At 39.7% G+C, this 25,329-nt stretch overlaps 1 protein-coding gene across 1 annotated transcript in view; it reads left to right on the top strand.

Moving 5' to 3' along the window:
- Window positions 1-19,817, top strand: part of LOC111577676 (collagen and calcium-binding EGF domain-containing protein 1-like) — a 42,470-nt gene extending 22,653 nt beyond the window's left edge. The window contains exons 3-11 of the mRNA XM_023284053.3: window positions 12,458-12,510; window positions 13,907-14,041; window positions 14,672-14,809; window positions 15,933-16,066; window positions 16,261-16,375; window positions 16,700-16,839; window positions 17,796-17,831; window positions 18,286-18,321; window positions 18,684-19,817. Coding sequence (XP_023139821.2) covers window positions 12,458-12,510; window positions 13,907-14,041; window positions 14,672-14,809; window positions 15,933-16,066; window positions 16,261-16,375; window positions 16,700-16,839; window positions 17,796-17,831; window positions 18,286-18,321; window positions 18,684-18,872 — 976 coding nt within the window. The 3' untranslated portion in view covers window positions 18,873-19,817. The remainder of the gene's footprint in view (window positions 1-12,457; window positions 12,511-13,906; window positions 14,042-14,671; window positions 14,810-15,932; window positions 16,067-16,260; window positions 16,376-16,699; window positions 16,840-17,795; window positions 17,832-18,285; window positions 18,322-18,683) is intronic.
- The last annotated feature ends 5,512 nt before the right edge of the window (window positions 19,818-25,329 follow it).

Here is a 25,329-nt window from a genome sequence, read left to right as displayed (position 1 = left end):
ACATCTGAAATAGACCAATATTGGTCAACTGCATGATATATCGTTCTGGCTCTATTTATTATATAATGCAATATCATTGTTTTTGGAGGAAAAACACGTTTGATTACAGTATTTGTTGCTGCTAGTTTGAAGATAAAGTTAAACTTCATTAGGTAGTAATGGTGAAATAGTGCTGCGTGTGTGGATTTTGTTGTCCTCACATGTACAGTTATCATCACATTTCAGAAAACAATCAGTATGGAAACATATGTGGAAATGAACAGAGGCAGAGTGATCTAAAGTCTTTCCAATGGAAATTACAGACAGCATAAGAGGTGAATCTTTGGCTGCGTGTCACTGTCAACAGGTTTTTGTCAGTGGACTTGTGATTCCTTATTATTTTGCCACAGTACAGCAAGGTACAGCTATGCTGAAGTGTATTCATGAGAGCACAGCTGAATTAATGGTGTTAACAACAACACTGCTGTGTCAACTACAATAGTCAAGTTTAACTGACCAAGTTTAAACTCTGAGGTATGACAGTCAAAACTTGGTGTACACTGTTTTGAGAAAAATCTTAATCCTAATCTCTTCAGCTCAGAAAACAGATCTAAATATCCTCCGAGGCAGGCAGGAAAAAGTCAAGTTGAAGATGACTCAGAAAATTCCTTCTTCGGACAAGGCAAAGGGGTCAGGCGCAGAAAGAGTTCTAGGTTGGCAGGCAAGGATCAAAAAGCAATGATGGTGGGCACAAAGACAATATGACCTCACCTGACTGGTGGACCAGTGGTATTTAAACTCAAGGGACCAATGAGTGAAGTAGAGGCAGATGAATAGAAGGGCAGTGAGGATCAGGTGATGCAACTGGTGCTAAAGCAGGACAGATGGCAGTGGATGGTCTGAAATGATGTGACACAAGCAACCATGACTGCATGACTGCATGAAAGGTAAACTGTGACACAAAAAATATTTTCTTTAGGCTTCTTGGAACAAGATAAAATCAAGCAAAACTACCACATTGTCCCATCAGTCCTCCGCTCTGTGAATGGCAAGGCACTGACAAACCCATCTTGTTTTGAGCTAAAACCACAGCCTGCCATGAAATGTGAAAATGAATCATTTGCCAATGTTTCATTGGTTAGCAGTTTCTTTGAAATTATGTGTGACGAAACAATGTCGGGTAATTTAGAAAATGACTAAATGAAGTGGTGAGATGCTGCGTCATTCTCAGTCATCAGGTCTCGTTAGTGATCTGTTCTGTGGTGTCTGCGGCTTTCTGTGTGATGGCATGATGTGCAACAGGAAGAAAGTGGTCGGGTGTCATGCAAACACTTTTAATAATGCTGCCATTTAGATGATCACTCTTGTTCCGTCAACAAGCCGGCTTATGTCAGAGAGTCTATCTATCTATCTATCTATCTATCTATCTATCTATCTATCTATCTATCTATCTATCTATCTATCTATCTATCTATCTATCTATCTATCTATCTATCTATCTGTCTAATTTTACTCAAATACTTTACATCTGTACATTTTGGAACATATTGACTTACTATGGTGAATCTGCGCAGAAGCACAAACAAAGTTCTTGAACAAATAAGAGCAAAGGGCAAAAGGTTAAAGGGTGTTTTCTTGAGAGTGGGCCAGGATGGGAGAATGGCAGGAGAAATGATGGAAAGATGAGGCGTGTGGGGAGTGGTGAGGCAGAATACAGGGAGGAGGAGGAGGAGGAGGAGGAGGAGGAGGAGGAGGAGGAGGAGGAGGAGGAGGGGGAGAAGAAAGAGGAGTGCAGGTCAGTCTTTATTCTGGTGGAAGTGCTTCAGACCTCCTGTGCTCCTAGTCAAAGCCTCCTCTGTTAGGCCAGAGCTCTGATGTTTCCCCTGAGGCCTGGGTCCTGGAAGTGGGCTGGCAGAGCAAATAAACAGAGAGGAGGTGCTCACGCTCAACACACTAACACCTTCACATATGTATACTCACACAAGTTAAAAAGAATACACACACATGCAATTATGCCCTAACACTAAAAAAGAGCTGTGCGGCTTTGGGCGACACCTTCACACCTTTAGGAGGAAGCTGACGTAATGACGAGTTTTGTTATAATTTGCAACAAGACCTACGAGATTATGAGAGCATTATGAGAGCATTTCTAAACTTTAGAACATTTTACATTATACATTATCTTCAAGGACTTCACTTCACTTCAAGGACTCTTTTAATCTCCAAACAAGTAGTTTAAAGTTGGAATTTCCGTCACTTCTTGTTTGGTTTGTGAATCAAATATGATGGAAGAGTATGACTTAGTAGTAGAAGTGTGCTTTAACTGAGGATTTAACGAAAACAAACGAAAACACAAAAAGGCCTCATGGAAAGAACACCTTCTAAAAATCTCTTATAACTTCAACCAGTTACAATACCAGCAGAAAATTAGCAGCACTGAAAAACAAAAGATCTGAACTGAAGTAATGATATATATATATATATATATATATATATATATATATATATATATATATATATATATATATATATATATATATATATATATATATATATATATATATATAAATAAAAAGATTAACAGGGTTCCCCTCTAAAATGGCATCTCATCCTTCTAATGTGTTTCAGTATAATCCATCATCACACCATCATATACAAACCAACCAGCCAAGTTTTTGAACTGCCTGTGACTGTCAAGGTTGCTGAGCAAATAAATCAGCTACAGCGAGGTTGATGAACACAACATGCTGCAATTGTAACACGTAGAAGCCACATCAGTAAGAAGCATCCATCAAAGTGACAAGACGAACACACACACACACGGCCAGTTTCTTGTCCTGGTGTGTCAAGAGGCCGTTGACCTCCACAGAGCTCTGCTTCCTGTGTTCCTCCCACCAGAGTCCCAAGAGGGAACACTCTATGCTGACAGCAACCTTCATCCCTCTCTTTAAACCATCCTCCTCCTCTTGTCAATATCCTCCCTCATTTTTACTCGTGGCATTTCCTCCCCCATCGTCTTCACATCCGCCTCGGATCACATCCAACATCTTTGCAATTCGATGCGATACACGGGAGGTGGGATTCATTTCCAAGGACACATAAAGAGACCAATGCTGAAGTCTGTTTTAATCTTCCTCAGGTGTGGAAACTCTATCTACAAACTGAGAGAGCATCTCTCAGAAAAGTCAATGGCACTTGTAATGTGCGGTGATGTCCGTGGAAAGTATCATCCATTCTGTCAGGACCACTGCACTGTCTGGCCTGAGGAGGTAGTGAGGTTTTCTCCGTGTGCTCTAAGTAATATCCTTAGTAGCGCATTCCTGCCTGTAAATGCGCAAATAAATCATGGTAATGCTGGATCTGAAACCAAAACAGTGAGTGATCTCCCCCTGGAAAGAGACCCCTCGCTAAAGTACATAATCTTCAGTGTAAAGTGATCCAGGCTCAGGGCTGCCTCTGGATCCTGTCTTGGTGTTTCTTCCAATGCCGCCATGCTGGTTTTGGCAGCAGCAGATGAAGGTCGCACATGGGGCTGCCTGCACCACTCCCTGGGCAGGTAGCTGCTGGGTCAACCAGTAACAATTGGAAGTGACTGGTGGGAGAAATTCATACCAAAGGGACAGAGAGGAAGATGGACAGGGCTTAAGTCTGTAGGTTTTGAATATTAGCAGGTCAGAAGGACAATCAGAGTTAATTCTGAGCACTTACAGCATGCTGGGGATTACATGTGGACAAAAACAGACATTATGAAGACACGTAACTGAGTCATATCAGGGGCCTTGTCAAGGGCTTTTTTAAAAATCTTTTTTCAAATTGCTCCTTTTCCTTTCAACAATCAACAAGAATTTACTGCATGTCACTGATCCTGTCTCTATGCAGGATCTGTGTGTATCGTGGCCAATTAAAGCTTTTTAATGGATCAGCATGACTTAAGTAATGTCCAAGCCATTTCCAGTTTTTTTGTTTATTGTAATTCATTGCACTCTGGTTACACAAACTGTCAAAGACAGCAGCCAGCTGTCACAGTTAATAATATCCACACTGTCAGTGTGTCAGTGAGAGCCAAGAGAGGCTGCATAAATCCACTCCAGACTCTAATCACACGTATTTTTGTTTCAACGAAGAGCTAATCAGCTGTGAAGCGTATGCAAATTCCAAATAATTACAGCATAACACATATTACTTTTAACCTGAGATAGCAAATCCAGAAAAGCCAGTACTGTCTATATACAATAGTGCACGTCCAGGCTGAGCCATAACCTGACATGACCGCTGACCGCAAGCACAAACAAACACACACAAACACACATAAACACATCAATACCCTGCATCATGTGAACTATTTATAAACATTTCAATCCATTGTAATAATAGTGAAGAAATGAACACTTTAATCCTAATTTTACTCAAATATCCATTGAGCACTGCACTGCTACGACCATTTGTTTAGTTTAGTTGATTTCTTTTTTATGACTGCTTTCATTTTATTGCACAATATAAACTGTTGAGAAAACACTTGAAATGAGTCAACACGGGACCAGAATGCTAGAAATGCTGTTTGCAAATGTTTGTGGTGAGTTATGAAACTGTATCTCAGTTTTTATGTGTGTACTTCAAAGAGAACAAGTCATAACACTCACTAGCAATTTAGTAAGATTTTCATGAATGAAAGTTACCATCCTGCTGGGTCTATGTTGTGATCCTTCACTGGGATTCTAGATCTGCTGTTGTACAGTCATTTGTTGATGTCTGTAACCTTGCAGTGTGCAGCAGAGACTGAGTGTTCCAAAGGCTGTGAAAGAGTTCTGTAAATCTCCTGTATCCTCAGAGGGAAAAGGACAAAACAGTACAGAAGTTTGGAAATGTGTGCATAATCTTTAAACTTGTGGAAGATTAATTCATAATTCCATCACTCTAAAAAAATGACACTGATTTTTCTGGCCACGAGCCGTATATAAAATGTGACACTGTAACACGGTAGCGTTAGGTGACATTCTTCAGGAGGTGAATGTTGTCCCTCAGCAACATTTCATTCATAGCACTTGTGGGACAAAATCCTTTTTGAGTGCAGGGAAGTAACATTTAAAGTTAGATCCAGCAGACAGGTGGTCCTTTTTGACTCTGCAGTGCAAAGTGTCTCTAAAAGGCTTTGAGCATTTCTGAGCGAGGACAGAATAATATTCCTCTGAATGAAATAAAGATGGAAAAGGTGGACACCTCATCAGGTTTCATGTACAGAAGGCAACCTGAGGCCAGCGACATGTCAGTCTGCAGAGAAGAGAGAAGGGCACAGAGATTATGTCAACAACGAGTGAAGCTACAGAGTTCACAGTGAAACAAGAGGCTGATAGAACGGCCTGAATATAAATCGACACATCGCAGACTGAATGTGGGGCGAGCAAAGTGCACTGAGAGGACGTGGAAAAGGAAAGAGGAGGAGAGGGAGCTTGCTAGCGTCACGGATCTCTCCTCTAATAAACCCTGACTGACATTAAAAGGCTGTACCCAATTACTGGATGGTATCCCAGCCCTCACACAGACTCTCACACACAAACGCTGCATGTACAGACGTTTTCTCACAGACGTGACCACAATACAGTGAAACCTGCCGGGATTTCTGATGGCAGATAATGGAGATTTCTTTTAAATAATAGCCAATATTTGATGCCAATATAGCATTTTTCCAGCCAACAAAATAACACTATAATTTGTAAAACTGTTACATAGAGGAAAAAGAGACATTCACAACACACAAGCCTCAGTAGTCACACACACAGAGCTCCAGTCAGATTCCAGTGTAATGGTGTGTGTTTTATAGCTTGTGTCATGTCGACCGAGCCTGTAGCCTTTCTGACCAACATACTTTCACATTCCAAAACAAAAACACACGGGTCACCTCTCCCTCCACCCTCAACTGCTCGTCCAGACGCCTCGACCTCCACTGGCCTGTCCATCAGAGACACCCAGGGGAGAGTTACCACACTGACAGGCTGCCTGTTGGCTACATGGATGTGTAACTAGTTCAGTTAGCTTACTCTGCAGCTGTCCTGCTTCTGTTGTTACTTAGATTCTGTCTCTCTCTGCACATTTACAGAACACCTTTCCTCTGAGACATTCACTGTGCTGCACACATTAAAAATGACAAAAGTGACAGACTGCTTACTTTCTCACATTTACTGTCCATGTGACATTTAGATAAAGGTGAGCAGAGAGGGTTTACGAAGATGTCGGACCATCTAACAAACACTTGTCAAGTAAGAAACTCAGCTAAGCTCACCTGTATTACAAAAATGATTATTCATTTTATGTTAAATAATACACTGATTTAGTGATGAATTTAATTAATCTGTTTAAATACATTTACACACAAGTTAATTATGAGCTCAAATTGGAATTTCACTATCAAAGGATTCAGAAGAAAGAAATTTTAAATAATTTTAAATATGAAGTACATCTCCCCATTAGGCTGCACAGTGGCTTGGTGGTTAGCACTTTTACCTTACAGCTAGAAGATTTCTGGTTCGCGTCCTGGCCTTCCCGGAATCTTGCTTGTTGTCCCTGTGTGTGTGTGGGTTTTTCCCGGGTATTCCAGCTTCCTCCCACAGTCCAAAAACATGCTGAGGTTAATTGGTATCTCTAAATTGTCCGTAGGTGTGAATGTGAGTGAGAGTGTTTGTCCAGGGTGTCCCCTGCCTTTGCCCTAAGGCAGCTGGGATAGACTTCAGCCCCCCTGCAACCCTAATGAGGACTAAGCAGTGTGTAGATGATGGATGAATCTCCCTATTAAAAATTAGGACATTTTGTTGGACAGCACACCTAGACTATGCTGCTTGTTTTAGTCTCTTTTTGAGAAGAGCAGCTACAGGACTTATGCCTCTGCAGACATAAACATAAATGTGTATGCGCATCTACACAGTGAAGTGTGGCAGAGGCTCAAAGACTAGATTCACATGCTTCCAAAAATCCCTCCAGAAAACAAAACGTTGTATCAAATATCAAGAAACCAGATTGGTTGATCAAATTCAGGCCAAGAGATGGTTTTGAAACAGAGAAGCAAGAAAATTCCGTTAGGCATGTAATTAGGTGTAAAGTTTTCCATGTTTACTGTCATAGTTTGGTTTCAACATGCTAGCATTTGCTAACTGGCATTAAACAATATGTGCAGCAGATGCTTTGTACACAAACCAAAGGAACAGACAAATGATCACTAAAATGATTTAATCCTGCGAGGAATATGAATATTTGAACCAAAATTCCATGGCAATAATTTCAGTAGCTGTTGAAATATTTCCCTCAGAACTATAATGTGAACTTCATAGTGACACTAAAGACAGGATTTCAGGATTTATCCTGCTGGCATGCTGTGTCTTATGAAATTATCCAATAGTTGTTGACATTTTTGATGATAAGAAAGCTGTGATGGGAATTACTGTGAGCAGGTAGATGAAACTGACTCATGACAAAAAAAAGCAGAAATATTTGCTGATTTTAAGCTCAATCAAGGAGTATCAGAGATGTCATGATACCAGTAAGAAGTATCTTTGAGATCCCAGTTATGAATTTCCTCCCGTCAACAGCGTGCATATCACTGCTCACAGAGCTCATCATATGCATAACCAAAGTTACTCTTTAGACATAACATGAGCCCAGAGGCTCCACATATCTCCACTGCCCTCACTGCTGCAGATGAGGAACAACTGTTTACTTCCTAATTGCTAATGTGTGGTCTCTGGAAACACAGCTTATCTTGTAAAAGGCCATCAATGAAGTCAGAGTGACCCTTAGACCAACTGTCCAGAGCTGTGGAAACAGAAATTTTCTCACATCAACCTTATCAAGGCACTAGAAGAAGTCAAATGATCACCAAAGTTAGTAGGATTCATCCTCTGGGTACCATGAATGTCTGAACCAAATTTCAGTGGAGAGTCTTTAGTCTGAAGTGCAGTGGTGGACTGACTGGCTAAAAACAGCAGGCCTGTATCTTGTACATGTAAATTGTATGCTGTACATTAAAAAACCCATCTTTCAGTGGTCATTCTTATAGATTTGCCTACAAGCAGAAGACTTTTTTAGCCTTCAGTCTTTTGGAGTTCATTTTTTGCCGTGTGTCTTTGGTATCATCTCTTGCAGGACTGTACAGTGGGGGACAGGTTACCCTGACAAGCAAGTCAGAAACAGTCAACAGAGCAATATTTGTATGCACTGTCTGTGAAGATGTAAAAGTATGTAAAAGCAGGTCAGCATAATTGTATTCACATTTAGTGCAGATACTCCACAGCACATCAGCATGTTCACCTAAGTTCATGACTCTAAATAAAGAAAAAGCCATAGAACTTAAGGGTAACTAGTAATTCTGATGCAAAAAAATAAAATAGATCAAATCAAACCACAATATTTTGGAAGGTTGAATGGATCTTTGTTCTTATTGGTATTTTCTGGACTTTTGCTATAGATTCACATGCAATGGTCCACTTTTTGCCACTGGTTGTGCACGATGCTTTTTCCTCTAACTTTACAAACCTATCAGTTCTTACACAAATAAATACATCCAGAGGTCATTTTTTGACAAATGAGTAAGTTTTGCATAGTTCTAAATTACTGGTTTCTGAGAAATGACCTGTTATAAAAGCAGGGAGTCATATGAGAAGCTGATAAACTGAAGGTTGAAGCTAAATCAACTTTTTAGTTGCTTTAATGCAAAAATATAAATCACAAAAGTTCTCCCGGTCAGACCTGCACCTGCAACACATTAACCCAACTTAGATCACTGACTGACTGACTGATTGATGGATTGACTGACGGATTGATTGAATGAGTGACAACCTTAATCTCAGTATTCACTCTCCTTTCTCCACCTCAGCTCCATGCCTGGCCTTATCCATCCCTCTCAACACTCTAAGCTACAGGCTGCAGATTAAAGCTGCTCTCATCTGGATCTCATCAGTTTAGGCCGGCCTCGCTCCTTTATAGGTTATTTTTCATTGAAAAGGAGGAGGGGGGGGGATCTCAGAGTGATTTAGAGTTACACTGCATGGAGGCTGGAGGAGAATAAAAGCAACTTGTTGTCTTGGGGGGCCCGTGAATGAGGCAGCATGCTAAATCCTGTCCGGTAACAGCATGCAGTTTTTAGGACAGGAGTCGTGCATTCTTCTCTTTTTTTCTTTAAGCATGTGCCTGTGTGATAGTTGTTGCTGCTCCACTTTCTGACCCATTTCCTCTGTGTTTTTCCAACTGTAATGTCTGTAACATGTGGTGGATTGTTGTGGGTTGGCTGGACGAGTGTCATTTCCAAACAACATGAATCAGTTTTGGAAGAAATTGTTGCCCAATAACCATTGCACAATGCTGCATTTCCACAATATGCTCGGATTGTAAAGGAGTCAAAAACTTGTGCGACTTCAAGAATTTAGTGGTAGTTTTTAGTCATTTATTTGGTCGAGATTCAAGTACGGGCAAGGGGACATAAAGAGATATCAGACTAAGTATATCTGCAGACCCTCAGCCAGCTGGAGTGACAACCTGATGAAACATTTACAGCAAGCTTACATGTGTTTGCAGTGACCAAAAAATAGACAAACTGGCTGTGAGGGAGAGATGGAAAGAAAGAATGAGCACTGAAACTAAAAATTTTACTTAACTCTCACCGTTGCCCAAGATATGTCAGAAGTGCTTCAGCACGTAGCAGCTGTCTGCATTTTTTTCTGTAATAACACAGCGCCTATAAAAAGTATTCAACTTCCTTGAAAGTTTTGCCCATTTATTGGTTTTCTGCATGAATCATGGTCCATATATTTTAGTTTTTTGGAAAGAATATTTTTTTAAAGAAAAATATCAAAGTGAGAACATATTTCTACAATGTAATGCCGATAAATGAAAAACATAAAATCGATATATAATTAAATAAATGATTACATAAGTCACTGTTTAGTACATGCACCTTTGGCCGCACTTGTAGCATTGAGCCCGTGTGGATAGTTCTCAATCAGCTTTGCACATCTGGACACTGTAATTTAACCCTGTTATTTTCTGTAGAACTGTCAAGCTACACAGGGATTGTGAAGGAACAGACCTTTTCAAGTCCAGCCACAAATTCTCAATTGAACTGAGGTCTGGATTCTGACTCGGCCACTCCAGAATATTCACCTTGTTGTCTTTGAACCAGTTCTGTGTAGCTTTGGCTGCATGATTTGGGCCATTGTCTTGCTGGAAAACAATCTTCTCCCCAAGTCCCAGTTCTCTTGTAGACTGCATCAGGTTGTGCTTTTACAGCCATTCAGGGCCTACCGTTGACAAGCATCCCCACATCATGATGCTGCCACCACCATGCTTTACAGTGGGGATGGTGTGTTTGTGATGTGCAATGTTTTTTTCCCATTAAATAAAGCGTCTTGTCTGATGGACAAAAAGGTCAGTTTTGTTCTCATCAGACTAAAGAAGCTTCTTCTTCAGAGTCCCCTACATGTCTCCCGACATCTCTAGTTGAGATTTAGAAGTCAAGCTTTTTTAAATAGTGACTTTCTCTTTGACACTTTCCCATAAAGCTTTGACAGGTGAAGAACAGGCAGCAGTTGTTGTATACACAGTGTCTCCAAACTCAACTGTTGAAGATTGTCACTCCTTTAGAGGAGTCATAAGTGTCTTGGTGGCCTCCCTCACTAGTCTCTGTCTATTACAGCCATTCAGATTCTTGAGGATAACCTGCTCTACACATATTTATGAATGCGTCATTTTCCTTTTATTTCTTAATGATGGATTTAACTGTTGTCTAAGAGATATTCAGTGACTTGAAAATTGTCTTGTATCCATCCCCTGCCTTATACTTTTCAATAACCTTTTCACAGACCTGCTTTTAGTGTTCATTTGTCTCCAGTGTGTAGTTATAGCCAGAGGTAATGATTCAGCAGTGACTGAACCTTCCAGATGCAACATTTTATGTTAGGATCACTTGAGATACATTTACTGCACTCTGATGAACTAATTGTGTGACTTCTAGCACCAGTTGGCTGAACCTGTGTTTAATTAGGTGAATCACTTTAAAGGGGGTGACCTACTGTGTATAATCGCTTATTTTATGTTTTATATTCCTAATTTATTGACATTACTTACTTACTAATTATTACTTAACTTATAGAAATCTATTTTCACTTTGGCATGGAAGTTTTTTTTTGTAAATTCGTCTTTAAAAAGCTAAATGTAAGTGACAAGATTGAACGCTGAAAAACAATAAAAATCGAAAACTGTCAAGGGGGGTGAATACTTTTAGGCACTGTAAGTGTCAATGGATAAAGGTGGGCGGTGCTGTTTGTTAACTCACATTGAATTTATTTTGAGTTGTGTGCTTCAATGCAATAGTTAGTTATTCTTATAATCAGTCTATTATTTAAACAGGATCTTCTCGCTCAATTCTGATGTTGTTATAATGCACTTTAACAAAAGGTGAAATGTAAACTGAGCTCAGCAATTAATGTGATCTTACTGTTTCACTGTCTGGTCTGTTTGTCGATACCAGCTGCAGATTCCTTCAAATGGTCCAAAGGTTTGAATGTTCACACTTTTATCCACAGCCACACGAAACACAAGTACATTTGTCAATGCAGCAGTTTGCTGAATGTGGACATTTTCCACCATTTCACCAATATGCTTCTTACTAGTTCTTGTGGATAGAGGCAAGTCTTTCAAGTCTTTAACCTTGGGTATGATCTGTCTTTATTCTGCAGCCCATCAAAACAAAACAATCTGCAGTGCTGAGGAAAGCCTACTTAATGTGTTCTCCATGTGTGAATGATTCCCAACATTTAGCAATACACTTTTATTTTAAAATTTTATAACTGCCCTCTCTAGTACACTTTTCTCAGTGTTACTTTTCTGAGCATATTTTGGCACAGGCCTCTTGTCTGATTCAGCTTTATCAGGCTGATTTGGGTGGTTTTAAATGGCCGCTTTACACGTGAAGTGCAACACATCACATTCTTACAGCAAACCAAAACTACAGAGCCCAATGGGCTGAGGAGACCTGCTAGATTTGCTTGCCATGCCACACGCAAATTAATGCGGCGTGGTAAGCTCTTTCTAGCGAGGTGGTTACCGGTTTATGACACCTATGTGGTCGTAATACAGCTAAAGGACCATACTGCAAGAGGTTTTTTTGTAAATGCAGATTTAACATCTCATCAACCTCGTTTAAGCTGTTTTATAACTAACTTCATTTCCCAACCTGCAATTATGGGGCTACACTAATCACACTAATGTAATATTTAACAAAGTGGAGACATATGTTGGCGTTGGAGTTAAATATTTTCTTCCTCATGTGCCACTAAAAATGGCTTGTGATCATTGTCGAGGGACTGGGAGGTGGAATTGTTTTACTTTTGGACAGAGTCATTCCTGCCATGTTCCCCTGTTTGTAGTCCTTAATCTAGTCCAGGCTAAATTATCTCAAAATGGTGGTAGGCTACTCATTTATCTCTCTTTCTTTCAGGAGAAAATGCTGTGAAGGATTCAGGTTTGTGATGGGCCAGTGCATACCTGAAAGTAGGTAAACCAATCCCTCTGTCTTCTAAGTTTTACTCATAAAGTCTCACATCTGATACACATGCTCCTAATCTGATATAATTTCTTCTTTACACCAGTTCATAGATCAGAACAAGCTGTGCCACACAATCTGGAGAACACATTTGACAATGTGGACCTCAGCAGTGCAGATCCTCCTTTGTTATAGTCTGCATTTCTCAGTTTGGAGTAATTACGTTTAAGGAGTCATTTCAGATAACCTTCACATTGCAGAGCACAACAAACAACATAGCAGGAAACAAAGAAACAGTTGTGGCACAGATAGCTGCCGCATTTTTTAGTGATTTCCCACATTAAATTTGTGGTACTTGTGAATAATTTGACTTTTATAACCATAATCAGAAGCACTGGTGAACAGTTCTGACAAAGAGATGCAGGTTGTGGTAGCCACTAGAGGACACTGTTTCTCCATCCAGCTGTAGCAGCCTTTGAAGGAAGGAAGCCCAAGAAGAGTATTTTCAAATTGATTACTATTACTATTTTCAGCATGTGTCAGCTGCAGTACCTGCTGTTTCTAGGAGTAAGTATGTCAAACGTATATTTGGAGTAAATTTCTCACAACAAATTTCAGTTTACACACAGCTGATCCACACAGCAGCAATGATGAAGCCTAAGCCAGAAACATAAGTGGTTGTGGTTGTTTTACACTGAATTTGAAGTGTTCGTATAGAGGTTTTACCTGAGGCACAGAAGCCCCATGATCAGACACAAGAACAGTGCATTATGATTTATTGGTCCTTGTGGACTCACAATACATAACCAAGTTTATCGTAGTCTGATGAAAGACCAACTGTTTTCCAACCAGCCATGAAATGAACTGAAAATTAATTCTGGCATTCACAGAAACAAATATCAGTCATTGTAACAGTCTTTTCTCCCAGGAGAAAATTTGATTATATTATACTGTAAATATTATTACTGTGTCCCACCAAAAGTCCCACAATGCAATGCATTATATTTTATAGATGTAAAAGCTGCAGTCCATTCATGTAAGTAGTGACACAAAATGGTGATGATTCCTATGGATCAGAAATCTCTGTCTATTTCTGAATATACTCTAAACCACTGCAGTAGGGGACGTACAGGTGCAGGTAATAACTTCAGTGATGGCTGGATTACATTCAAGTATCCCACAACAGAAGGACTGTGATCCAGGACCCTCACTTGAAGCTCTCATGTTATTAATTACACCTGTGCTTTTCGTACTCTGGCTTGATGAATAAGGGCCAACTGAGACATTGAAAGACTCACAATAGAACTGTTTAAGATCAATTTCAAGTTGTGATGGATGTAGGAAGGTGGCGATGAAACTGTTTAAATGCTCGGTCCATTCACTGTCTGCCTCGTCTCTCTGTAGGTGTGGATGTGTGTGCGGCGTCGCCCTGCGAGCAGCAGTGTACTGACAACTTTGGACGAGTTGTTTGCACATGTTACCCCGGCTATCGCTTCGACAGAGAAAGACACCGCAACCACAAATCTCCTTATTGCCTGGGTCGGTAAACTCCCCTCTCATCATCTCCAGGTTAAACATTTTAATGCCATGTCTACTGCTGGCATGGAATATTTGTCACCCATTTAAAGGCAGTCTGTTAATCCTGTAAGTAACCCAAGTAAACATGGAGAAATTCTTCAAGCAGATAGCTTCCTGCGGGGTTCTTCCATTGCTCTACCATTCTGGAAGTGATATTTCAGGATTTGTCTAAACTGGTGAAACAGCTCCCTCCTCCTGTTTTGTACAGCAGAACATCTTCCCTTGTTGCCATAGAGCAATTCAGCAGATTTTCAAAATAATGTGAGGGCTCAGCAAGGTTACAATACAGAGTTCTTAATTACAGTTATGGATTCTAAGGGACTAATAGCTCTCAAAATTGCCGACCTAAAGGGTGAGAATGACATATCTAAGGACAGATGATATTCAGAACTATACAGAATCATCATAATATGCTGAATCTGAAGGTCTTGTTCTTTGTAAGGTTCTTCTTTACATCATTTTGTGTCTCTGCATGAAGATGATTCATTTTAATGTGATCTCCAAAAGTAGATTTTGTTGTTACTGACCGGAACATGACAGTATATCTGTCCTTCCCCCTTCCCTCTTTATTCCTCACACACAAATATACAGACATCGATGAGTGTGCAGTGTCAAGCAGCAGTGTGTGCGACCATGAGTGTGTGAACACAGTGGGCAGCTTCTTGTGTCGCTGCCGCAGTGGATACATACTGGCACCAGACCAGCGCTCCTGCATCCCCGTGCACAACTGTAAGTTTCTGTGTTTTCACTGTAGTGGGACAACAAGCGTGCTCAGCTTTTAGATTTGGACCTGTTCATGGCTAAACTAAAATTACGTAATTGCAGTAATAGAAAAGTTTCTAAAATGTATTCATGACAACAAACTTGGACTTTGTTGTTTCTTTATAGGTGACTAGGTATCTCAAGTGTGTGTAAGGTGTGTGAGGTAGAGAATAGTATTGAATTCAAAGAACTAGCTTAAGTACATGTTGTTCTGTCAAACAGCATCAGTAACACAGCTTTCCTGTGGAAGGGGTAAATTCTGTAGCCCACATGTGGTTATTTGAAATTCGCTCCAAAATGCTTTTGAGGATCTTATCAGATCCTGGTTAATTCAGCAACAAACCCACACTGATGTCTAGTTTTTGCCTGTGGTGTGTTTTTAAATGCGTGCCTTTTGTATCCTACTGCAGTCTGTTTTAAACTATCTGTGTTTGTTTATTTTCCTTTTATCCTGTTGTTTCAACTCCATAGTCTCATAAAAGTCTTTCTGGGCACAGATGTTATAAAAATAAAAAAAAAAAGATAGTAAAATTAGTTATGAACACTTAGATATTTGAATTGAATAGCTATTTTTATTTTGGGGCTGCACAGTGGCGTAGTGGTTAGCACTTTCGCCTTGCAGCAAGAAGGTCCCTGGTTCGCGTCCCGGCTTTCCTGGGATCTTTCTGCATGGAGTTTGCATGTTCTCCCTGTGCATGCGTGGGTTCTCTCCGGGTACTCCGGCTTCCTCCCACAGTCCAAAAATATGCTGAGGTTAATTGATTACTCTAAATTGCCCGTAGGTGTGAATGTGAGAGTGTTTGTTTGTCTTTGTATGTGGCCCTGCGACAGACTGGTGACCTGTCTAGGGTGTCCCCTGCCTTCACCCTAAGTCAGCTGGGATAGGCTCCAGCACCCCCCGTGACCCTAGTGAGGATTAAGCAGTGTATAGATAATGGATGGATGGATGAATTTTTATTTTGTCTGTGTATACTGCATTGATCCCTATTTAAAAAAAAAAAAAATCATGAACAAATGTGCAGTTTAAGAACCTACGCTTTGCTGCCAGCTGGAGAAAAAATGTAAATGTATGTTTTGTTTTGTTGTGCAGTGAGTTCATCAGGGAAGTCGGACACCTTGATGAGTGCTGGTACCTGCTCATTCACCTGTCAGGATTTTATGAATATGAAAAACAATCTGCTCCAGCTAAAGCTCAGGCTGGGAAATACACAGTCACCCAACCAGGTAACAGTTTTCCTTTGGAGCAACTAAATCAAATATTACTGGACCAAATATTCTTTATTCTAGTCTTTCAGTTACCAGAGTTATTATAAAATTGCCAATAGATGCAAAGTGAGTCAGACTGCAAACAGTAGACAAACTGTGTGGAACCACACTCTGTATTTACTTTACTTACTCTTTCCTTTTTGTGTTTGTAGGTACCTGGCCTGGCCAACAGCAGTGACAAACCCTCTATGGGTCGAGCAGGAAAAAGTCCTGATAGCCAGGGCCTTTCAGGTTTACCAGGCCCTCCAGGAGCTCCTGGGGTTCCAGGTAATGTAGAGATACCTAAAATGTTAGAGACACCCCTGACTACAGGTGGCATCTATGCAGGGAGAGTTGTATGGTCAGGTAATTTAAAACAATCTAAATTAAAAAAAATGCATTGCTTCACACAAAACAATTCAAAGCAGATTGTGTAAAAACTATAAGTATAAGCACACAAGCATACAGGAGGGTGCTAGTCATATTTAAGCCTTCATATTGCACTATTTTCCATCATATTTGTGCTACAATTTTTCTGTTGTGTTATGTGTCACTCTGCAGTCTCCAGTTTTAGAATTTCTCTTCGTCACATCTACCATCTGTCCTTACCAGGTCACCCAGGAGAACCAGGAAAGAGAGGAGACCCAGGGGAGATGGGCCCTCCTGGCCCTCGGGGTCCACGGGGAGACATGGGACCCATGGGTCCAGAGCCTGATCTCAAGCATATCAAGAGAGGCCGCAGGGGGCCTGTGGTGAGTCAAAAACTGTCTCTATAATTTATGGGTAATCACAGAGTTTAGGTCCCACCAGAGTGGTTGATTATGTACAGGAAGAGTGACAGGAAGAAAACAGTCCATCACATCTCAAATCAAATCTGTCATATTACCAAATTATAAAACTACAAGATGATTTGATAAGATTTTTCTGAAGAAGACACTGAAATCATCTTATTACTGGTAGATTCCTCAATTTTAACTTACTCTAAATTGTGCCATGACACTAACTTGCTTCTTTAGATTTTTGTTGATCCATAAAATATTTCATGTATGCAAACATGTGCACAGTCTATCAGTTGTGCTGTCACAGTACACATATGACAGTCACAGTTTCCATGAAGCAGTTAAGGAGCTTCAAACTGCCTACTGGGTTTTCTTTTGAGTCACAGATACCTGTTTCATAGGAAAACTGGACTTGATACCACCTCTGGGTCTTGCTGCTTATATGTCATTCTAACAGAGATGTAGGACTGATGACAGGATGTCTCACCCAGCAGACATGGTCAGCTATTAAACCATCGAGGCTTTATGTGTGTATATGTTTATGCATACTGTGTATACTACATGTTATATGTACACATATGCAAAGCCTAGAAAAGCTATTTTTAAGAGTTTACAGTTACCATAACGTAAAGTCCACTGGCACTACCCTGTAACTGTCCCACCTGAGTGAAATGTAACCATCATTAGTTGTGATTCATTCTGTGTTTTTCCTGCTGTGACATGTGAACATGCTTGTTTCTGTAAATAGAGACTGACATGCAGGTAAAAGACTGCACGGATCTACCACTAGCAATGTGATATTAGTTTAAACCAGACACCGTTGCTCTGAATCAATAAAAAGCCTGCTGCATTATGTTGGCAACATTATGTATAGATATGTCAAAAAGCTTGCAGAACTGCTTACACCCATGATCTAATCATTCCTACAGGGGCCGCCTGGGGCTTCAGGAAGAGATGGATTAAAGGTATATATTTAGAGCATTTTTTCCCCTTCATATGTGCTTGCTTGCTTGTTTGTGTACTTTGTGCTTGTGTGGAGCTGCAGTCGCCACATGATGTCTGTATTGTCTTTCAACATGCTTCAAGAGTCCACTGAAGCTGCTGACGACATCACATATATGTACCATCTATAAGATCTATTCTACAACCGATTCTGTGAAGCTAATGTTATCACAGTTTTTGTTTCATTGATTGCTTGTTATTGAAGAATCTCAGAAACTATCACAGTGCATTGTACAAACACTTTTAGTTCTATAGGGCTTGTAAATACTCACTGATGTGTGTTTGAACTTGAAGTGTTCAGGTCACTTCAGTTAAGGTGTTCATCACTGAATAACGCACAAGTGTGTGTTTCTGATTTGAGTCGGTTTGTCCTCGTCCACACATTGACGTGTTATTTGTGTCGTTACTCACCTGCAGGGTGACAGAGGAGCTCCAGGACCCAGAGGTCCACCTGTAAGTTTATTTTGTAGATTAAACACATATTCACATTTAGGGTAATGACTCTGCTGATGAAGAAATGCTACAACTGCCTTCTGTGCAAATGTCACTTCTACACCTTATTGTATTATTATTAATATTATTGTTGTAGTTGTTTGGATTAAAGTTCTTCACTGAACCCCTTCTTGTCTTCATCTATATTTTTCTGTATAACTGTAGCACAGGTCAGTCTAACATATACAAGACTTCACTGCAATTTGTTGTGTTATTTAGTAATTTGTGTAATCACTCAGAGTGTGTTTGCTCAGTGTCAACCTCAGTGAGAAATAACATGCAGGTCATCTTCATCAATTCCTCAATTTTTCATCTGTCTCCAGGGACCGCCCGGTTCTTTCGACTTCCTTCTGCTAATGATGGCCGACATCCGCAACGACATAATTGAGCTGCAGGAGAAGGTGTTTGGGGAGCGGCGAGGCATCTCTCTGGACAGTCCTCCTCATTCCAGCGGGGAAGTGGATTTTGTAGACTGGGGCTCTGGACAAGGAGATCTCATGCTCAAAACCTGACCTCTGACATCCTGCTCAGAGTAACAGTCACTCAAACCAGCAAAAACAAACACCAAACCTGACTCCTTGTTTTGTTGAACACAGACGCTGGTGGTCATAGTATCAACATGTACATATTTCCTAACCTCACGACTGGGACAAACAGGGCAATGACTGAATGAATGACCTCTCAGCAATGCTACAGACAGTAAAACCAAGAGATACAATCTCTCTTAACCACTGCAAGCACTGTTTTGCTGCCTTTCGCATGCCGTGGATGTGAGTGAGGGATGTGCGTGCAGGACAAAGAGTGAGAAAGATGCAGCGTGAGCCTTTATGTCTGAGTCTCTGAGCTGTGCCTCTGAGCTGAACCACTTCAAACGACGAACTTTATCGTCTACATCTTTTCCTGTTCCTGAGTCTGTCCATGGAAGCTCTGCTGTGCCACTGACAGTTTGCCTGCAGGGCGCTGGTGTAAAGACCCAGGACCTGCACTGTTAGCCTCCGCTGCACCTGTCTGCTGAAGTCTGAGCTGTGCAGCTTTTCTCCGAGGTACCTTCAGAAACCAAATCATCAGATTCATGAGTGTGCTATTGCTGACGTTCTATAATTAAACAGCTCAACTTTAATTCAAATTAAAAACAAAACATTTAATAGGTATACTTTGCTGGTATCTGCTGTTTGGAAAGTATATGTAGTAATAGATATTAAGGAAAATGGTTTTAGACAAGAAAAATGTCAGTTAAAAGGAATTTAACTGGATTCACACAATGGGAAACTCATATTATCATCACGTTGAGAATATACTCCTAATGTGAACAGTTTCAGAAAGATGAGTGTTGCACATATTCTTAAAGTTGGCAGACGTGACAAAAGGAAGAATTCTTGAAAGTTTTTTTTCTAAAAAGCAGCTGCCAAGAAGGGCTAACTGGTTTATCAATAAAGGTTTGTCTAAATGTGGTATAATTTTTCAATTTTGTGGTTTTTTTTTTTTCAACAAATCATCAGTTTACAAATTTTGCTGCCTTTTCAAAGTGGATGCATCAAAGAATAATGTTTGTTACCATGTTTTTCCCCACTTGGCTGCTCGTATTCAAGGTCCATAGCAAATAGTACTGCATTAACATCAGAAATAATAGCCCAAATTGATCTGGTTGAAATGCACTTTAACACCATAAAATGGTGAATAAAGTAATAATTTGCAATAGCTTAAATATCTGCACAAATATTTTAGGCTTTGACCAGGTTAAACAGCCTCTTATTTGTAAGTATTTCATCCCATGTGTCCATATACAGCTGAAAATATGTTCATTGTAACAATTCTTCTTCTATGTAACTTAGACCTTTTTTAAAAAAATCATTTTACAGTTACACTGCAAATTACATGGGAGGCAGAGCGAGCTCCTATTAATAAGACGCGAGATCCCAACGAAAGCATGCATCTTCAAAGTTCAAATTATTATTACATTATGCACGTATGATTCATGCAGCATCACTGATTCACTTCAGCATCAAAGCATGGTATGGTAATATCAGAAACTTTACTCACCACAACTAGTTATCAGAAAAAAAAGTCATTTCCAGAACAGACAAGAAGAACAAACTTAAACATGCGTGGTGTTGAAACCAGACAGCAATGACCCCTTTTCATTTCCCTGTTCTTAGAATTTATGTTCTTATTAAAAACAGTAGTGACATTAAAAGCTAAATGAAGTGCCTGGTAAATGTTGTACACCTCTCTGTCATTTCTGGCCACAATAAAGGGAGAAATAAAGAAGTCCAGAAATCATGGTGTAGTTTGCACATTAATGACAGTGGAAATGAATTAGATAAGTTGGTTCTCTGATGTCTTTAAAACCTCTGCACTGGCTTAAAAGTGATGGTAATAAAATAAGATCGTATGTATTTTTTTTATACGCAAATCTTTTAATACCAGCCAGAGACCTTATAATATAAAGCAGCCCACAGATCCCCACAGACTCAAGGCCACTGATTTAATGTCAAGAGAAGCTGGAAAGGTTTTTGTGTGGTAAATAAATTTGTTTAACAGCAGCAGAGATTTACATCCAATTAGCAACAGTTGACGAGAATTTCTGACCACCAGGTGACGATCCACTTAGTGCCACCAGCAGAGGGTGCTAATTCATAGATAATTAATAAAAATGTATTTCACAGGAGGGCTGTAGTGAGTGTGGAAGAAAACATTAGAGTTTGAAAAAAATAGTTCTCTTTATTTTGGGTGCCATTTTGTTTTTAATCCTTTCTTAAAAATCAACAATCACAGCAGGACAAAGGCACTTGTGTGTTTTATAGGCCACACCTTAATAAAACATCTGATTGTGATTAGATAATCATCTTCCACCATTAGGGTGAGAAAACAGAAGCGAGGAGCCTTTAGCGAATAAAAACTTCAAAAACAAATGGTGACACAAGCCAATCAAATTACTTGAAACAAAATGAAAAGAGCTGTACCATATATGTGAAACATATCTGCAAATTTCATCAATTAGTTATAAGTGTTATCCAAATATTAAAATGTACTCATTTTGAATAGATTTCCTCAAAATGGACAGAAACAACTTTGTCTACAATATTCCACTGTGAAGAGCATTACCAAAAGACTGTTTCAGTCAGAATTTATATTCCGTTCATGAGGTGACAGTTTTTAAATTGTAGGTCTAACAATGTTCCCTCCTGAAGAGTAAAACATCCATGTTACCTCCTCTCTGAGTGAGCGATAACTTCTCAGTTCCAGTATGTCTTACAGAGGAAACAGGATGGTTCAGTTCAGCAAACTGTGACAGATAAAACCCTAAAAATGACCCCAAAAATTCAGTCTCTTGAATGTGTCGTAGTGAATACCAACAAGGTATTTACTCACCTCACCAAAGTGACTTTTCATTACATCTGTACACAAGTACCATCCATAGTATTCATAGCTTTCCAAACATGCAAATTATGGAAAAGAAGTAAATCATCCTAGCATTTATGTGCAAAGCAGATGCTCCCACTTATTATCCTCAGCAGTGACTGTTGACCCGTAGCGTGGCTAGGTGTCATTATGAAAGGTGTTAAGAATCAGAGGTCAGAGGTCAAATGCCTAGGTATAAACAGCTGCTGGAGGGATAATTGTAGACCGTAAGCTGTCAGCAGAGACCTGTTTGGGCTTGAACCCACCCCAGAGCAGACGGTGAATCCAGGGTCTGTGTGAAAGTAACAAAGCTAATGTCTGATCTGGGCTGTGTTAGGGTTCACGCTGTCTGGCCTTTTGCTCTGTTTGATGCTTCCATCCTTAGCAACAGTTCAATTCTGCTGTGCTTCTATGTTAGTGTGTGTGACTGACAGACCACTTATGTGTGTGTGTGTGTGTGTGTGTGTGTGTGTGTGTGTGTGTGTGTGTGTGTGTGTGTGTGTGTGTGCGTGCGTGCGCACGCGGTTGAATGTGACTTTGTGCAGCAAAATTGATGTATTATGCATTTTACTGTTAGTTTGTGCACATCGTCTATAATTTATGTGTGTATCCCGATACCTACATCTGTGTGTGTGTTACTTGACAGGCTTCTCACCTAACAGCTCCACCCCCTGCCGTGCAGTCACTGCTCACAGTACAGCTGTTGCTGGGGCAACCAGGATCAGGAAAAACAACATGAAACAATTTAAGAACTATGTCAGTAAGAGAAAGGCAAGAGACTGAAAGAGATTATCTCATTTCCTTCACCACTTGTCATGCAACTGGAGGCCTCCCTCTCAGCCTGTAGGGGACGGCAGAGGCAAGGTCAACAGAGTGCACGGCGACGCACAAAGTTCACATACATGCTGCCAGTGACAATAGGTCTGGCATGTCCATCATGATACAATCAGCAACTTGGAGAAAAAACTGTCCTATTTTGACCAAGAGAAGCATTTAATTATCTTACATCAACCTCAATGTCCTTATTTTTGAAAGAAAAGCATTTTGTTTCATTGAAGATAACATTAAATTAATTGATTTTCAATGGAATCTCTCCATAGGGGTACTGCAACCATCACTGCTGTGTTCTAATGCTACATTGTGTTAGCTAATGGTGTTGAAAGGCTAATTGATGATTAGAAAATTCTTGTGCAGTTATGTTAGCACATGAATGAAAGTGTGAGTTTTCATGGAAAACATGGAATTGTCTGGGTGACCCCAAACTTTTGAACGTAGTGTATGTTAGCCTGTGAAATTGAGAAATGTTTGAATTACTGGAAACACTGAAAGAGAAAACTTTCACGTCATAGGTTTTCTAAAAATACACAATGTTTATTTTGTTTTTAAACTCCTCATATCCTCATACTCCACTATAAATAACACAACAGATTTTACAAGTTTTCTCAGTGCAGGCCGTTGGGATGCCAGACATCGCTGATGTTGTACAGTGAGGAGAGTTGTGTAACTATTTGCTGGTGTCTTTAGATGAGAAATAAAGATACAACAGATAAAATTTAGCCAGATGTTTCCTAGCATGAGAGGAATTTCCGTACTGGCACACTATGACCATCCATAAATACATCTCATGCACGGCAGGGCTGTCACTTCAAACAGTCTGCTCCTCTGGGTGTGTGTGTTCGTGGATGTTTATGTGTGTTCATGTTGTGAATGGGTGTGTTGTGTAATGGAGACGTGTATATACTGTGTGAAAATGCAAATGTGTGTGTGTGTTTCAGTGACTATTCAGTTATTGATTAGTTCCTCTTTTGCTGAGCTGCGTTTCGACATCCAATGTTTTGGTCCATACAGACAATTCAACAGGTCAGAAAGAGACAGTTTACAACTTACAATGCCCCGGTTGCTAATAAATGACCACAACACTGTTTTTATTCATTTAAACAACCTATCAGGAGTCATATCCACCCTACATTCAATAACGTCTTATTGTAGCAGCACAGAATAACATTAATACAGAGAAACTATTTAATTAAAAGGTCATGATAAACAATCTATCGTAGTGATTGCCATTGAAATTTATGTTCAGTCTCAAAGAAAGAAAAAATAAATTCTAAAATGTGTTTTTTTGTTTTGTTTTTTTATTTTAACCTGAACATGAACCATAACATCCCTGGTTTGCATCTGGCGCCAGCATACTTTGCTTCTCCGTGTCATTTCCCATCTCTCTCTTCTCAAATTTCCTTTCGTCTCTCTACTGCCTGTTATCTAATAAAGGCATCAACTGCTTCTAAAATAATTATTTTTCAAAATCTTAAAATATTTTTATAAGCATTAATGTCACCAGAATGTATAATGAAAATAAATAGACTTTAAAATATAAACATCATGACCTAAACAACTGTGTCTTTGTGGATGCTTCTGGAGGATGTGGCACCTCGTTGAATATTCAGTTTGGACCTTTACTAGTTAACAGCCAGTCACTTGTTTAATTTCACCCAGTAGGTATTTGATACCAACAAAAATTTTCACAATGACATCAGGGACTTTTATGGTTATTATTTGTACGCAGGTTTCCTGACACTTTCTTCCATTTTTTGTTTCATTATTGCCATCTACTTTTACTGTAAGTGCATTCATTCCTTGAGAAGGAACCTGAGCTGTTTCATTACTTTTCCTGAAAGTTTTATGTAAAAACAAAAGTACAGTTTCTTCATAATGAAAGCAGCATAAGTAAGCTTCATTAACAAAAGTTTTAAAACAGCTTTAGATTTAATGCAGGCTCCAGGAGAAAACCAACATAGCTGCATATTTATCATTCATCTTTTCTTTGTCACTTGAAAGAAATCACCTAGTGAGAGAAAGACGAGGCATGTACTGATGTCTTAGATAAGAGGAAATGGATATTTTTATGAAATAGCATACGTGCACAGACAGCATCCACTGTAGGTTACAGATCATCAGAGGTCTGACACAGATACACACACTGATAATCAGGCTGGTGTGGAATATTAGATTGTGATTTTCCATTAATCAGCAAGTTGGACTGTGCAAAGAATCACTGAGCTCAAATCAAATCAAGACCATCTCCTTTGTGACTATTTTTATCACCTGCCATATAGCCACATAGCAAACTGAAAAACAACAGATTTATCAGGTTTGTCCAAAGAAAAATTACCCACTGGCCAGAAATGTTATTTACTAGCAGGAAAGAAAAACGTAATAGCAGCAAGAGCTCCATCCAGAGAAAATGTTTCCTAAATAGCCTCTTTTAGCTGTGTCATCCCTGTAGACTCCTCTGGTATGGGACACTAACATTAAAGCTGCACCCATCATATGTTTACAGTATTACAAATGATTAGTGTAATATGAAGTGTTGCATATTTTGGGAATCTCAGAGAATTATCTCCCAACTTTGCAATTCCCCTCAGCTTTACACAGCTTAAGTTGCCTTTCAGCTCATTGCTTTGGTTTGCCAACCTGCAATTTGACTGTTTTCTGCTCCAGCACTTTCATCAAACTCAATCAAACCATACTACACTACCTTCGTATTTAGCTCCAAATAAATGCAAA

This window comes from Amphiprion ocellaris, chromosome 1 (assembly GCF_022539595.1).
Source record: "Amphiprion ocellaris isolate individual 3 ecotype Okinawa chromosome 1, ASM2253959v1, whole genome shotgun sequence".
NCBI lineage: Eukaryota > Metazoa > Chordata > Actinopteri > Pomacentridae > Amphiprion > Amphiprion ocellaris.
This window is presented reverse-complemented; position numbering and strand designations above follow the sequence as displayed.